The sequence below is a fragment of the Coregonus clupeaformis genome, chromosome 15 (assembly GCF_020615455.1).
Source record: "Coregonus clupeaformis isolate EN_2021a chromosome 15, ASM2061545v1, whole genome shotgun sequence".
NCBI lineage: Eukaryota > Metazoa > Chordata > Actinopteri > Salmoniformes > Salmonidae > Coregonus > Coregonus clupeaformis.
The window spans coordinates 1,890,495-1,901,650 of NC_059206.1; the positions used below are offsets into that span (position 1 = coordinate 1,890,495).

Here is an 11,156-nt window from a genome sequence, read left to right on the forward strand (position 1 = left end):
AGGGATAGTTCACCCTGTAAGAAGTCTATGGACAAGGTATGACAGTAATCCATGCTTTGGTTTAGTTTCCCTGTCACTGTTTCCAAATGCTAACGTTTTAGCATTTGTGGCACGAATCCCATTCAAGTCATGGGACAGATATTATCATCCAAAGGTATCTAAAATGTACTGTGAAGCTCACCAAAGTCACTTATAGATGATTTGAACATGATGCGTGAAAAATGCTAATATCGATCTCATGACTTCAGTAGGATTTGGAAACAGTGCTAGCCACTGTTAGCCAAGGAAGCTAAACCAAAGCATGGATTGCTGTCATATCTGAGCCTCCTGTGTAGCTCAGTTGGTAGAGCACGGCGCTTGCAACGCCAGGGTTGTGGGTTTGATTCCCGCGGGGGGCCAGTATGAAACATGTATGCACTCACTAACAGTAAGTCGCTCTGGATAAGAGCGTCTGCTAAATGACTAAAATGTAAATGTACATACTGCTTACAGGGTAAGGAAACCAACATGTCATTTTGTAATTTGGGTGAACAATCTCTTTAAGCCTAAAAATACAGGGGGAGAGGAGAAGAGGAGGAGAGAACGAGAGAGACACACACAGAAGGGGGAGTGCGGGGGTTGTGGGATGGAGAGAGAGACTTCTGCCTCTACAGCTGGCGGCTCCGAAAGCAAGCCAATCAGAGAGCCCGGTTTAATTCCCCTCGGCAGATGGCCAATTGTATCACTTCCAGTCTATAAATGGATTGGGCCAGACTTCATGCACAGAATCGAAGCAAGGCCGGGGCAACGAACCCTTCAATCTGCTGGTTTGTTTAGGTGGCCAAAGGGAAGACCCTCTAATTACATCTGATTATGCAGTCATTACCAGACGAAGTGACAAAGGACACTGTGACATCACAACGAGAGCTCGGAAGCCAAAGGTTAAGGGAGGATTTGGACAGGAGCGTGTGTATGTGTGTGCGTGCATGCGTGTGCGTACATACAGTGAGGGAAAAAAGTATTTGATCCCCTGCTGATTTTGTACGTTTGCCCACTGACAAAGAAATGATCCGTCTATAATTTTAATGGTAGGTTTATTTGAACAGTGAGAGACAGAATAACAACAAAAAAATCCAGAAAAACGCATGTCACAAATGTTATAAATTGATTTGCATTTTAATGAGGGAAATAAGTATTTGACCCCCTCTCAATCAGAAAGATTTCTGGCTCCCAGGTGTCTTTTATACAGGTAACGAGCTGAGATTAGGAGCACACTCTTAAAGGGAGTGCTCCTAATCTCAGCTTGTTACCTGTATAAAAGACACCTGTCCACAGAAGCAATCAATCAATCAGATTCCAAACTCTCCACCATGGCCAAGACCAAAGAGCTCTCCAAGCATGTCAGGGACAAGATTGTAGACCTACACAAGGCTGGAATGGGCTACAAGACCATCGCCAAGCAGCTTGGAGAGAAGGTGACAACAGTTGATGCGATTATTCGCAAATGGAAGAAACACAAAAGAACTGTCAATCTCCCTCAGCCTGGGGCTCCATGCAAGATCTCACCTCGTGGAGTTGCAATGATCATGAGAACGGTGAGGAATCAGCCCAGAACTACACGGGATGATCTTGTCAATGATCTCAAGGCAGCTGGGACCATAGTCACCAAGAAAACAATTGGTAACACACTACGCCGTGAAGGACTGAAATCCTGCAGCGCCCGCAAGGTCCCCTGCTCAAGAAAGCACATATACAGGGCCGTCTGAAGTTTGCCAATGAACATCTGAATGATTCAGAGGAGAACTAGGTGAAAGTGTTGTGGTCAGATGAGACCAAAATCGAGCTCTTTGGCATCAACTCAACTCGCCGTGTTTGGAGGAGGAGGAATGCTGCCTATGACCCCAAGAACACCATCCCCACCATCAAACATGGAGGTGGAAACATTATGCTTTGGGGGTGTTTTTCTGCTAAGGGGACAGGACAACTTCACTGCATCAAAGGGACGATGGACGGGGCCATGTACTGTCAAATCTTGGGTGAGAACCTCCTTGAAAATGGGTCGTGGATTGGTATTCCAGCATGACAATGACCCAAAACACACGGCCAAAGCAACAAGAAGAAGAAGCTCAAGAAGAAGCACATTAAGGTCCTGGAGTGGCCTAGCCAGTCTCCAGACCTTAATCCCATAGAAAATCTGTGGAGGGAGCTGAAGATTTGAGTTGCCGAACGTCAGCCTCGAAACCTTAATGACTTGGAGAAGATCTGCAAAGAGGAGTGGAACAAAATCCCTCCTGAGATGTGTGCAAACCTGGTGGCCAACTACAAGAAACGTCTGACCTCTGTGATTGCCAACAAGGGTTTTGCCACCAAGTACTAAGTCATGTTTTGCAGAGGGGTCAAATACTTATTTCCCTCAATAAAATGCAAATCAATTTATAACATTTATGACATGCGTTTCTCTGGATTTTTTTGTTGTTATTCTGTCTCTCACTGTTCAAATAAACCTACCATTAAAATTATAGACTGATCATGTCTTTGTCAGTGGGCAAATGTACAAAATCAGCAGGGGATCAAATACTTTTTTCCCTCACTGTACGTGTGTGTGTCTATTTTGGAATACACAAACGCAGAATAGAATACCAATTGAGAAGGCACAACTGGTTATGACATTTTTTCTTCATGCGGCAAAGTATTTGAGTCAGTGAGTGAATACTGAAATAGACAAATAGACTAGGGAAAAAGTACTTGTATGCAACTGAATAGTAGCTAGAGAGATAAATGTTATATGTCTCATTGGAAAGAAAGGTACTGAAACCTGTTCATATGTTCATATTGTTATGAAGGAAAGAAAGGTACTGAAACCTGTTCATATGTTCCTATTGTCATGAAGGAAAGAAAGGTACTGAAACCTGTTCATATGTTCCTATTGTCATGAAGGAAAGAAAGGTACTGAAACCTGTTCATATGTTCATATTGTCATGAAGGAAAGAAAGGTACTGAAACCTGTTCATATGTTCCTATTGTCATGAAGGAAAGAAAGGTACTGAAACCTGTTCATATGTTCCTATTGTCATGAAAGAAAGAAAGGTACTGAAACCTGTTCATATGTTCATATTGTCATGAAGGAAAGAAAGGTACTGAAACCTGTTCATATGTTCCTATTGTCATGAAGGAAAGAAAGGTACTGAAACCTGTTCATATGTTCCTATTGTCATGAAAGAAAGAAAGGTACTGAAACCTGTTCATATGTTCATATTGTCATGAAGGAAAGAAAGGTACTGAAACCTGTTCATATGTTCCTATTGTCATGAAAGAAAGAAAGGTACTGAAACCTGTTCATATGTTCCTATTGTCATGAAGGGGGATGAATAGTTCAGACTACGCATCCCAAATGGCACCCTATTCCCTATTTTAGTGCACTACTTTTGACTAGAAACCTATAGGCTCTGGTCAAAAGTAGTGCACAACATAGGGAATAGGATGCCATTTGGGATGTACATAGGGCTTGTGCTACTCTTCCAAAGGAAAATATGACGCAAGATCATTCCCCTGGATGTAAACCTGACCGCTTCAGGCTCTGAGTTATACTGAAGAGGTCTTCTGGGCTCTAGAACTGAGCGAAGTAGGAGAGGAATCCATATTAATGTAATAAACTTACACTATCCCTGTTTGTTCAGATGGTTTTCCTCGTGTTCAACAGAGAGATCAAATAAGCACATCAATTACAGATTGACCATAAATGTTACTGATGTGGCTCTCGTTCTCTGGCTTCTAAAATAACGCATGTCTATGGCTCCTCAGGGCCTCTGGACAAACATGACTCTGTCTGTCTGTCTGTCTGTCTGTCTGTCTGTCTGTCTGTGTGTTTGTGAGAGAGAGAGAGAGAGAGAGAGAGAGAGAGAGAGAGAGAGAGAGAGAGAGAGCGAGAGAGAGAGAGAGAGAGAGGCCAGCAGAGGCCACCTGCTCCATCTGAGGCCCAGTCCCTCTCAATCTACACCAGACACACAGAAGTTAATTGTTGGTGGTGGTGGTTTTCAAAGGATCACATTTCCTAAATAATATGTTCTTAAACGATAGAATTATAGAAAGGTGAAACAAAGATATGTAAATAAAATGTATCTTTAGGACTAAAATAATCAATAAAATGATCAAAATTGGGGTAAACATGCATGGGTCAGAGTTTGAGGACAATGTGGGGATGAGATTGGGCAGTGCCTTCGGAAAGTACTCAGACTCCTTGACTTTTCCACATTTTGTTACGTTACAGCCTTATTCTAAAATTGATTAAATAGTTTTTTTCCCCTCATCAATCTACATACAATACCCCATAATGACAAAGCAAAAACTGGCTTTTAGACATTTTTGCAAAAAAAAGCCACATTCAAAACTGAAATATCACATTTACATAAGTATTCAGACCCTTTACTCAGTAGTTTGTTGAAGCACCTTTGGCAGTGATTACAGCCTTGAGTGTTCTTGGGTATGATGCTACAAGCTTGGCACACATGTATTTGGGGAGTTTCTCCCATTCTTTTCTGCAGATCCTCTCAAGCTCTGTCAGGTTGTATGGGGAGCGTCGCTGCACAGTTATTTTCAGGTCTTTCCAGAGATGTTCGATCGAGTTCAAGTCCGGGCTCTGGCTAGGCCACTCAAGGATATTCAGAGACTTGTCCCGAAGCCAGTCCTGCATTGTCTTGGCTGTGTGCTTAGGGTCGTTGTTCTGTTGGAAGGTGAACCTTCGCCCCTGTCTGAGGTCCTGAGTGCTCCGGAGCAGGTTTTCATCAAGGATCTCTCTGTACTTTGCTTTGTTCATCTTTCCCTCGATCCTGACTAGTCTCCCAGTCCCTGCCACTGAAAAACATCCCCACAGCATGATGATGCCACCACCATGCTTCACCGTAGAGATGGTGCCAGGTATCCTCCAGACGTGACGTTTGGCATTCAGGCCAAATCTTAGTTTCATCAGGCCCTTCTCCCCCGATTGCTCAGTTTGGCCAGGCGGCCAGCTCTAGGAAGAGTTTTGGTGGTTCCAAACTTCTTCCATTTAAGAATGAAGGAGGTCACTGTGTTCTTGGAGAGCTTCAGTGCTGCAGAAAATTTTTGCTCTGACATGCACTGCCAACTGTGGGACCTTATATAGACAGGTGAGTGCCTTTCCAAATCATGACCAATCAATTGAATTTACCACAAGTGGACTCCAATCAAGTTGTAGAAACATCTCAAGGATGATCAATGGAAACAGGATGCACCTGAGCTCAATTTCGAGTGTCATGGCAAAGGGTCTGAATACTTATGTAAAGAAGGTATTTCTGATTTTGTTTTTTAATACATTTCCAAAAGAATCTAAAAACCTGTTTTCGCTTTGTCATTATGGGGTATTGTGTGTGGATTGATAAGGGAAAAACATAATTTAATCAATTTTAGAATAAGTCTAACTTAACAAAATGTGGAAAATGGGAAGGGGTCTGAATACTTTCCGAATGCACTGTCAGACAGCAGTAAAAGTGGACTCATTTTTTGTTAGGAAACTATCAAATTACATTACTTTTGTTTTGTTTTTAGGTCAGTGCCTGTCAGGTTTTGTTTAACTCTGTTAATTATTTTCTTCTAATTTTTCTTCATTTTGTACTGTATGGTTTGTCTAGGCATGAAGTAAAGGAAAATGTCAGTGCTCATGTTTGTTTTCTTTTGAGGGTAGGGACAGGTTTGGGGAGGCAGAGGGCAGGCAACTCATATATAAATCGGTTTTGTTCTGTTTCCTCATCTTTTTCCATAATGGTGCAAACCATATATATTACCTTATATATATATATTGGGAAAAGGATACATGCCATTTCTTACAAAACATGGAGAGAATTGCTTTTGTGTCTTATTGCTTCAATTCTCTACTCATAGTTGACAGAGCCTATATTGACTGATTTAATTGTTTCAATTGATGAAATGAACAGCATTCAGCTTCTTGAGTTTCATTTATTGAAATCACACATGATAATACTGACAATAAATAAATAAATATGCTGAGATATGAGAAAGTTTGCTTGAAGAAATTGAGACCTTTCTCAAGAGAGAAACAGTAGATGTGATGAATCTATTGTTGATAGAATCCTACATTTGTTTTCTAACAGCTTCTGTAATACTGTAATATGGTCCTGAGTCACATGTTGATATTGGTCAGGAGATGGAGAGTCCCATAACTGATACAGTGAAACAACCTAGTGGTGGTATGTACGGGGACATTTACATATTGCCCCTTTTGGACTTCGATGGAAACTGATTAATCAGTACACAGTTCTAGTAGACCAAGTATAATCAGTCCGATTACTGGATCTTCTTGGTGAAGGAATCCCAGAGAACAGCCAGTTGGGCCTTCAGGTCCTGGGCCAATGGGTCCAGCTTCTTCAGCTCCTCTCCATAGGGGGCCAGGTTCTGCTGGACCTCCTTGGTTCTCTGGATCAGCTGGGTCTGGAAGCTTTGGGTCAGAGGAATCATGTTCCTCTGGAACTCCTCCAGGTTCTGGTCCATTTTCTGCTTCAGCTCCTCAGTGTAGGGGCCCAGCTGGGCCTGCAGCTGCTGCACACTCTTCTCCAGGCTTCCCCTTAGCTCCTCGCTCTTCTGGAGCAGAGTGGCCTTCAGGGTGTCGGAGTCCAGGGCCTCTGCGTAGGTGGTCACGTCCCTCTTCATCTCCTCTACCTGCCTCTGGAGGTCCGCGTTCAGCTCGTCAGAGTAGGGCTGCAGCTTGGCTGTCATGGTGCTCAGGTCCTTCTCCAGACGAGCCTTCAGCTGCTCGGCCTCCTGGGAAAGCTTGGCCAACAGGTCCTGAGTCAGAGGAGTCACCTGACCACGCATGAACACGGTGTACTGGGTCACAGCATCAGCACTCTCTGTGATCCTGGTGCTATGGAGACAGAGAGAGAAAGGTTAATACATAGGCCAAGTCATTGAGGTGAACAAACAGTTAGTTGAGTTGTTATCAAACTCCATTATATTGTGTTATTTTCTACATATTGAGACATACTTGACTTCGTGCGCCACCTCTGACTGTCTGATCTTCTGCAGGGTGTTGTCAGCCGTGAGTGTTGCCTTGGCAACATAGTCCCAGAATGCGTCTTTCACAATCTCCAGCTGTTGCTTAGACTGGTCCTGCCACAGAACATTGGCATTGCAGCCTGTAGGAGAGACCGTGGATCATTTCATTTACAGTCTAGAGGGTGTTTGAGATTGAAAGGTTACAGTCTAGAGGGTGTTTGAGATTAAACATTTACAGTCTAGAGGGTGTTTGAGATTAAACGTTTACATCTGTCATTGATATAACACTAGCGTTATATTTAGCATTTTCTACTTTTTTTCTGTAAAAAAAAATACAAACACTATGTATTGGACAATGAAAACTTATTCTCCACTCACCAGTGAAAACAGCAAGAGCAAGCACCACTAAGACCTTCATAACTGGGCTATAGGCTGTTAATGGAGAAAAAAAGACAATTGTTCAATAAAAAATGTAAGTCCGTTTCTCATCCCAGATATATTGTAGCCTATGTGACTAGAGGCAGCTAGTGTCTTACCGGTTTTAGAGAGCTTGTGTCTTGTCCTTGTGTCTGGTATTGAGTGTGTACATGAGGTATCAGGGCTGTGTGTATATATAGGAGGCTGGGAGTTGGAGTGAAGAACAAAGTCCAGGACTGAGTGCCCTGCTGTATGTCCTCCTGTCACTCCTACTGCCACATCATAACCTCAGTACTCTGGGGACACGTTATGGGGACCAAGAGGTCATGCTGACACAATCCATTTTACATTTACATTTTAGTCATTTAGCAGACGCTCTTATCCAGAGCGACTTACAGTTAGTTAGTGCATTCATCTTAAGATAGCTAGGTGGGATAAACACACATCACAGTCATAGCACATACATTTTTCCTCAATGAAGTAGTCATCAGAAAAGGGTCATCATAACCCCATTAGTCATGTAATGATAATGTTATTCTACTTAGACTTACTTCATCTAGAGCGATCAAACGGCTCAATAATTAATTGATGATAGGTGAAAGCTGATTATTATTCACTTATTTGTATTTCAAGTACGTAATGAGGGTCTGATCGCTGTCTTCCAGATTAGTGATGAAATAGGAGATTGATTACGTATGGACTAAATATATACTTGATTCAAATGTCAATAAAAGTGGATGGATTACATAAATCATAAGATGAAAATCACAGATGTGAAGTGTTCTGGGAGACAAGTGGCAATTAATATACACTGAGTATACAAAACATTAAGGACACCCGCACTTTCCATGACATAGACTGACCAGGTGAATCCAGGTGAAAGCTACAGTATGATCCTTTATTGATGTCACTTGTTAAATCCACTTCAGTGTAGATGAAGGGGAGAAGACAGGTTAAAGAAGGATTTTTAAGCCTTGAGACAATTGAGACATGGATTGTGTATGTGTGCCATTCAGAGGGTGAATGGATAAAACTAAAATATTGAAGTGCCTTTGAACGGGGTATGGTAGTAGGTGCCAGGTGCCCCGGTTTGAGTGTGTCAAGAACTGCAACTCTGCTGGGTGTTTCACGCTTAACAGTTTCCTGTGTGTATCAAGAATGGTCCACCACCCAAAGGACATCCAACCAACTTGACACAACTCTGAAAAGCATTGGTGTCAACGTTGGCCAGCATCCCTGTGGAACGCTTTCGACACCTTGTAGAGTCCATGCCCTGACGATTTGAAGCTGTTCTGAGGGCAAAAGGGGGTGCAACTCAATATTAGTAAGGTGTTCCTAATGTTTTGTACACTCAGTATACGTACAGTGGGGAGAACAAGTATTTGATACACTGCCGATTTTGCAGGTTTTCCTACTTACAAAGCATGTAGAGGTCTGTAATTTTTTATCAAAGGTACACTTCAACTGTGAGAGACGGAATCTAAAACAAAAATACAGAAAATCACATTGTATGATTGTTAAGTAATTAATTTGCATTTTATTGCATGACATAAGTATTTGATACATCAGAAAAGCAGAACTTAATATTTGGTACAGAAACCTTTGTTTGCAATTACAGAGATCATACATTTCCTGTAGGTCTTGGCCAGGTTTGCACACACTGCAGCAGGGATTTTGGCCCACTCCTCCATACAGAACTTCTCCAGATCCTTCAGGTTTCGGGGCTGTCGCTGGTCAATACGGACTTTCAGCTCCCTCCAAAGATTTTCTATTGGGTTCAGGTCTGGAGACTGGCTAGGCCACTCCAGGACCTTGAGATGCTTCTTACGGAGCCACTCCTTAGTTGCCCTGGCTGTGTGTTTCAGGTCGTTGTCATGCTGGAAGACCCAGCCACGACCCCTCTTCAATGCTCTTACTGAGGGAAGGTTGTTGGCCAAGATCTCGCGATACATGGCCCCATCCATCCTCCCCTCAATACGGTGCAGTCGTCCTGTCCCCTTTGCAGAAAAGCATCCCCAAAGAATGATGTTTCCACCTCCATGCTTCACGGTTGGGATGGTGTTCTTGGGGTTCTACTCATCCTTCTTCTTCCTCCAAACACGGCGAGTGGAGTTTAGACCAAAAAGCTCAATTTTTGTCTCATCAGACCACATGACCTTCTCCCATTCCTCCTCTGGATCATCCAGATGGTCATTGGCAAACTTCAGACGGGCCTGGACATGTGCTGGCTTGAGCAGGGGGACCTTGCGTGCGCTGCAGGATTTTAATCCATGACAGCGTAGTGTGTTACTAATGGTTTTCTTTGAGACTGTGGTCCCAGCTCTCTTCAGGTCATTGACCAGGTCCTGCCGTGTAGTTCTGAGCTGATCCCTCACCTTCCTCTCAATCATTGATGCCCCACGAGGTGAGATCTTGCATGGAGCCCCAGACCGAGGGTGATTGACCGTCATCTTGAACTTCTTCCATTTTCTAAAAACTGCGCCAACAGTTCTTCCCTTCTCACCAAGCTGCTTGCCTATTGTCCTGTAGCCCATCCCAGCCTTGTGCAGGTCTACAATTTTATCCCTGATGTCCTTACACAGCTCTCTGGTCTTGGCCATTGTGGAGAGGTTGGAGTCTGTTTGATTGAGTGTGTGGACAGGTGTCTTTTATTCAGGTAACGAGTTCAAACAGGTGCAGTTAATACAGTTAATGAGTGGAGAACAGGAGGGCTTCTTAAAGAAAAACTAACAGGTCTGTGAGAGCCAGAATTCTTACTGGTTGGTAGGTGATCAAATACTTTTGTCATGCAATAAAATGCAAATTAATTACTTAAAAATCATACAATGTGATTTTCTGGATTTTTGTTTTAGATTCCGTCTCTCACAGTTGAAGTGTACCTATGATAAAAAATTACAGACCTCTACATGCTTTGTAAGTAGGAAAACCTGCAAAATCGGGCAGTGTATCAAATACTTGTTCTCCCCACTGTATGGGTGACACACTGATGACTCAGCAGACTCTGAACTTTCATTATGGAATATCATATAAGAAACAATGTAATCAGGTTAATTACGTGTGTAGGGCTGAAGTCCTCTTGTTGTCAGTGTTTTGTCACAAAGATGCTTCATGTTTTAAAATGTACTCTTATCTCTAGATAAGTATGTGATAAACGGTTTTATTCCAAAATACGTCACATATGTTTACCCCAAATACATACATTCATTTGAATGTCTCAGGCAATGAGACAAATATTGTAACTTTACCTTGTAGATCAGTCTGACAAGAACTTTGACCCCCACTGTCTTTGGATGACCCAGTAGAAATAATCTTGGGAGAAGGGATCGTATTTTCCTTACACAGCTACACTTAGGCCTACTTAGATAAGGCTGAATTGTTGCACTCAGCCTTTAAAGGATAAGTATTAATAAGAATTCCTCCCCTCCCCTATTGCCAAATGTTGTTTATGGAACCAAATTATCAAATAGGTTGTCGCTACATTTTTTTATTCTGAAGTGGTTTCAGTTCAAGAGATTTTCCAACTCGATCAATTCAATTTATTCCGGATTCCTCTCAGTGGAGTCGAAAATAAACATAATCAAAAGCTCAGCGAGATCATCCATAGAAATAGAATGTATGAGAAATCCAAATAAGTGGTTGCTTACTTCAATGACGCCACACTATAATGTGGAATTCTACACAATCTATTTCTGTGCTCTCCCCTGAGAGTAGAGTTTATCTCATGCCACAGGGCC

General features: G+C 42.5%; 1 protein-coding gene across 1 annotated transcript; it reads right to left on the bottom strand.

The window, feature by feature from the left end:
• Positions 1–5,929: 5,929 nt before the first annotated feature.
• LOC121583214 (apolipoprotein A-I) lies at positions 5,930–7,598 on the bottom strand. The gene is made up of 4 exons (XM_041899408.1): positions 7,542–7,598; positions 7,384–7,437; positions 6,995–7,145; positions 5,930–6,874 (listed from the first exon to the last, which is right to left on the bottom strand). The coding sequence occupies exons 2-4, from the start codon at positions 7,421–7,423 to the stop codon at positions 6,298–6,300; spliced, it is 768 nt and encodes a 255-aa protein (XP_041755342.1). The 5' UTR covers positions 7,424–7,437; positions 7,542–7,598; the 3' UTR covers positions 5,930–6,297.
• Positions 7,599–11,156: the final 3,558 nt, after the last annotated feature.